Raw genomic sequence first — 5,000 nt, forward strand, 5'->3', positions numbered from 1 at the left:
CTAAAGAGGGTCTGGACTCTCTCACTCGCTCACTATCTCACTAAAGAGGGTCTGGACTCTCTCACTCGCTCACCATCCCACTAAAGAGGGTCTGGACTATCTCACTCGCTCACTATCTCACTATCTCACTCACGTCTCGAATGCTGGGAGACTCCGGTACTGTAGAAGCGGAAGGCCGTGGACTTGGGCCCATCCTCGTCCTCCTTCTCCTCGTCCTCGTCCCTCTCCTCGTCGTCCTCGTCCTCGTCCTCCTCGTCCTCCTCGTCCTCGTAATCTCTCTCCTCCTCCTCCTTCACCATCCGGAGGTACTCGCTATAGGCTTGGTTGTATTCTTCCTTAGTTACATTGGCCTGGCAGGGAAAAGAAAGAAAGATTGCTTGTTAGTGATTGATAGATAGATTGATAGATAAATAACTACATTGATAGGTAGATAGATAGATAGATAGGGAGGTTGACAGGGAGGTGTTTGGAGACGGATAGATAGATAGATAGATAGTTAGGGAGGTGTTTGGTTATGGATAGATAGATAGATAGATAGTTAGGGAGGTGTTTGGAGATGAATGGATAGATAGATAGACAGTTAGGGAGGTGTTTGGAGATGGATGGATAGATAGAGATGAATAGATAGATAGATAAGTGGAGATGAATGGATGGAAAGGAAAACAAAGATAGATAGATAGATAGTTAGATAGATAGATAGACAGGCAGATAGATAGATAGATAGGTTGATAGTCACTAGAATATTGACTGATGTGTGTGTGTGTGTGTGTGTGTGTGTGTGTGTGTGTGTGTGTGTGTGTGTGTGTGTGTGTGTGTGAGAGAGAGAGAGAGAGAGAGAGAGAGGTGTCCATCTCATTATCATTACTGAGGAAAGGGTTATGAAAATGATGATGATGATGATAGTGATGATAATAGTGATGATGATGATGATGATGATGATAGTGATGATAATAGTGATGATGATGATGATGATGATAATGATGGTGATGATGATGATAATGATGATAATAATAGTGATGATAATCGTGATGATGATGATGATGATGATGACAATGATGGTGATGATGAGCATGATAATGATGATAATAACAGTGATGATGATGATGATGATGATAACAATGATGGTGATGATGATGATGATGATGATAATAGTGATGATGATGATGATGATGATAATAATGATGATGATAATGATAATAATAGTGCTGCTGATGATGATGATGGTGATGATGATGATGATGATATTAGAATGACGCATAGCACAGATACACTACTCGAGTAATGATGATAATAGTGATGATGGTGATGGTGATGATGATGATGATGTTTTAGGAATTACCGACTAACACAAACACTGCTCAGTTGTACGGGCCAACAGTGTCACTCTTCAAGGAGAAAGTTATCGCCTGGAATATTACCTTCAAAGATTAGTCAGCACACTCCAAGACACCCCAGGCTTCTTAGGGATACATGTGTAAGGAAGGAAGGAAGGAGGGAAGGAGGGTGGGAAGACAGGAGGAAAGGAAGGAAGAAAGGAGGGAAGGAAGACAGGAAGGATGAAAGTAAGGAAGGAACACAGGAGGGAAGGAAGGAAGGAAGGAGGGTGGGAGGGAAGGAAGGAAGGAAGGAGGGAAGGAAGGAGGGAAGGAAGAAAGAAGTCTGATACTAAATGTGTGTGTGTGTGTGTGTGTGTGTGTGTGTGTGTGTGTGTGTGTGTGTGTGTGTGTGTGTATCGCCTTGTTTTTCCTGAAGGTCTGCATTATTTTTTCCCGGATATAACTGTGAGCTAGCCTAATTGTGAGAGAGAGAGAGAGAGAGAGAGAGACCTAAACCTCTTCCACCCGAGGATTTATGTCTTAGTTTATTCTCCAGACGATTTATTCATCTTGGAAGGACCTCTCTCTCTCACTCTCTCTCTCTCTCTCTCTCTCTCTCTCTCTCTCTCTCTCTCTCTCTCTCTCTCCAGCTGCGGTAAATGGTCGGGCCTGGGAGGGGGGAGGAGGGGAGGTTGATGAAGAGTGTGGATGGAGGTAGGGGGGAGGGGGCAAGAGGAGAGGGGGAGAGGAAGGGGGAAGGGGTGATGTAATGGGATGGAGAGAGGGTGGGGGAGGGGGATGCTAGGATGAGGGGGGTGATGTAGAGGGAGGGGGAAGGGGTGGTGCAGGGGGAGAGAGGGAGGGGGTGATTGAAGGGGTAGGGGGTGATGCAGGGGGAGGGAGGGTGTGGTTGGAGGGGAGGGGGGGTTGAGATTTGTGGTGGGTCAATAGCAGGGGTGGGGGAGGGGAGGGGAGGGGAGGGGGAAGAGGTAAGGAGGGGAGTGTGGAAGAGATGGGGAGAGAAGAAGGGAAGGGGAGGAGGGGAGAAGCCAGGAGAGGAGGGGGGGAAAGGAGGGAGGTCTGGAAGAGTTGGGGGGATGGGGAGAAAGGGAGGGGAAGGGGGGAGAGGGGAGGGGAGGGGAGAAAAGGAGCGATGTGGAACCAGTGATATTCTTTCTCATTCCCTGACCCTCACATGACCACCTATACTCTGTCCACTCCAACTTGGCAAGACTGACCGCTAACCCTTCCCAGCCCGGCCAGGTGTCATCGTTAATTGGCCTTTGCAAGATCACCTGGGGGTTGCAAATGAAGACACTCGGACTGCAGAGATCGATGCAACAAGAAGAGGAGAGAGGAGAAAGAAAAAGAATGTGTGTATGGTTAAGATGCTGTGTTTTCCAGGATGCACACACACACACACACACACACACACACACACACACACACACACACACACTCACCCACCGTACCCAACCACCAAACCCCACCAGCGGGATACACACACACACACACACACACACACACACACACACACACACACACACAAGTCCACTCACTCACTCACCCTACCCAACCACCAAACCCCACCAGCGAGACACACACACACACACACACACACACACACACACACACACACACACACACACACACACACACACAGGGAGAGAGACGTGTAGACGGGAAAACCAAGCAAAAGGCAACTGAGCAGACACAAGAGAGGTTAAGAAGCAGAAGCAGAAGCAGACAAGCCATAAGCAAACTAAATCGCCAGGGAAGAGGTGTTAGGGAGCTTCCTTAACAGACGAGTATACCCTGCCAAGAATTGAAGCTTCATTACTGCCCTGGTCGAGAGGCGATCACAGCTCCACCGAACCACCGGGATAAAACGCTGCTTCTTAGATATCGCGTCAGCCTTTGTTTCTTTTTTTTAACCATTGGTCCCATCTAACTGGAATATTCTATCTATCTATCCATCTATCTATTGAAATCGCCTCCATGTAGCCCTGTCCCCTGCCATTTCGCTGCCCCCCCCCCCCCACCCCAAATTACACCCCTCTGTCTCATATACCTCTCTACTCCATCCCTCCATCTCATCCTCAGTCTCCCCCTCCACCTAGCTCACATTCACTCTCCTCGTTAGTCTCTCACTCTCCATCCTTGCTATAAAAGTATTAAAATCATCGATGCTATTTTACGTACTGGTGTGGGGCATCTAGGTAGTGACTCGCAGGCCAGAAAGTGTGGGCCGGGCTCCATAACGTCCGCAGAGATGGACGGTATGGAACAGTCACACACAAACAGGCGCAAGGGAAAAACCGCTACATTGATACGCGGAAACAAAGCACAAGGTTTAAAGTCGCTGCCATTTCCGGGTTTAGTCGTTGGATGGAACCCGGAGCCTCGTTTCCTCCAGGCGATCACCTATTCGAAGCCGCACCGCCTTCCGAAACTCAGGAGAGAAAACCAAAGGATCAGTTTCCCAAAGCGTTCGTCTGTTTCAGTCGTGCTTTCAAATTCGCTCACATTATTGGAACGATGTCTGTTCGTTAGCGCTCCTCTCCGCTCGCTCGCTAGGCTCGGCTCGTCACTTTCTTTTTCACACTTAATTTACTTACACATTTTTTTTATAGTAACTTTTGGTGTGTGTTTTAGATCAAGTAGTATTATTCCCTCCCCCCCTCCCCGGATGCGAGGTGGTGCGTAGAATTGCCAAGTTAGCGATTTCTTTAAAAGCTAGAATTTGAATGTTTATTTCCACTTAGCAACGGTCTTCTACGTATCTTCCTCATGTTTTAGCAATTTTAGTTTATTTCCTAACGATTTCCTAGATAATTTTGTGCTCAGCTACTTTTTATCACGTCTAGGGAGCAAGATTAGCAACCTGGGTGAATTTGAAAACTGCTAAGGACTGGACATAGCACGATCACGTAACTCCGAGACGGTACCAGTGACAAATCTCGGACAAGTTCAAATTATTATTATTTTTTGCATCCAAATGACCACAAATTGTCTCTTAATGCATCCACATTCGTAAACACCAATTTATTTTGTATATTTTAGGTACACGGAGTAAGTTTGTCTATTACAGCAACAGACGCTAAGATTACTGTCCGTCTACTGGGAACATAACCACGTGTCGTATGGGCAGGAGAGCAGTTTATGTGGCGCTGTCAAGGGGTACGGTTACGTGTGCGCTTGTGCTCGTGTTTGCGTGTATAATTTCTGCGTGTGCGTGCGTCCCCTGGTGTCGGCATCGAGAAGATTGAGAGGCAGGGGGGTTCAGGAGGCGGAGAGTAAGGTAGGTTAAGAGAAACTCGCTTGTTAAGGACAGTAGTCACGTGAGAGTTGAGGGAGGGGGGAGGCTCCGTTGCACCATCTCCGTTCCGAATCATTTTTCCGTTCACTACAAATTAATGTCCTCTTTAATTTTATCTGTACCTTATTCCTGCTAAGACTGCGTAAATAATATACACGAGATCATCCATTTCCCTAACCTAGAAATTGAACTAGTGAGGTATAACCGTTACGGAGAGAGTCATACTTGCATTTCTGACCGTTATCTTGGTTCCTGGTTTTCAAAAGTGGTGTTCCGGGTTTTTCTGAGTGTGAGTTTTTGTATGTATGGTTAATTTTGAGTTTAAGGTGATTAGATGTCTTTTAGGAAGAAGGGTTTTGGATACG

The 5,000-nt window shown here is 46.8% G+C and overlaps 1 protein-coding gene across 1 annotated transcript in view; it reads right to left on the bottom strand.

Annotated features, from left to right (window-relative positions):
* Positions 1 to 5,000, bottom strand: part of mav (TGF-beta domain-containing family member maverick) — a 109,534-nt gene that overhangs the window by 27,243 nt on the left and 77,291 nt on the right. Inside the window, exon 2 of the mRNA XM_080279027.1 lies at positions 134 to 350. Within this exon, the coding sequence (XP_080135153.1) occupies positions 134 to 350 (217 nt within the window). The remainder of the gene's footprint in view (positions 1 to 133; positions 351 to 5,000) is intronic.

The sequence above is a fragment of the Coenobita brevimanus genome, chromosome 8 (genome assembly GCF_032717465.1).
Source record: "Coenobita brevimanus isolate Jiangsu-jjx chromosome 8, ASM3271746v2, whole genome shotgun sequence".
NCBI lineage: Eukaryota > Metazoa > Arthropoda > Malacostraca > Decapoda > Coenobitidae > Coenobita > Coenobita brevimanus.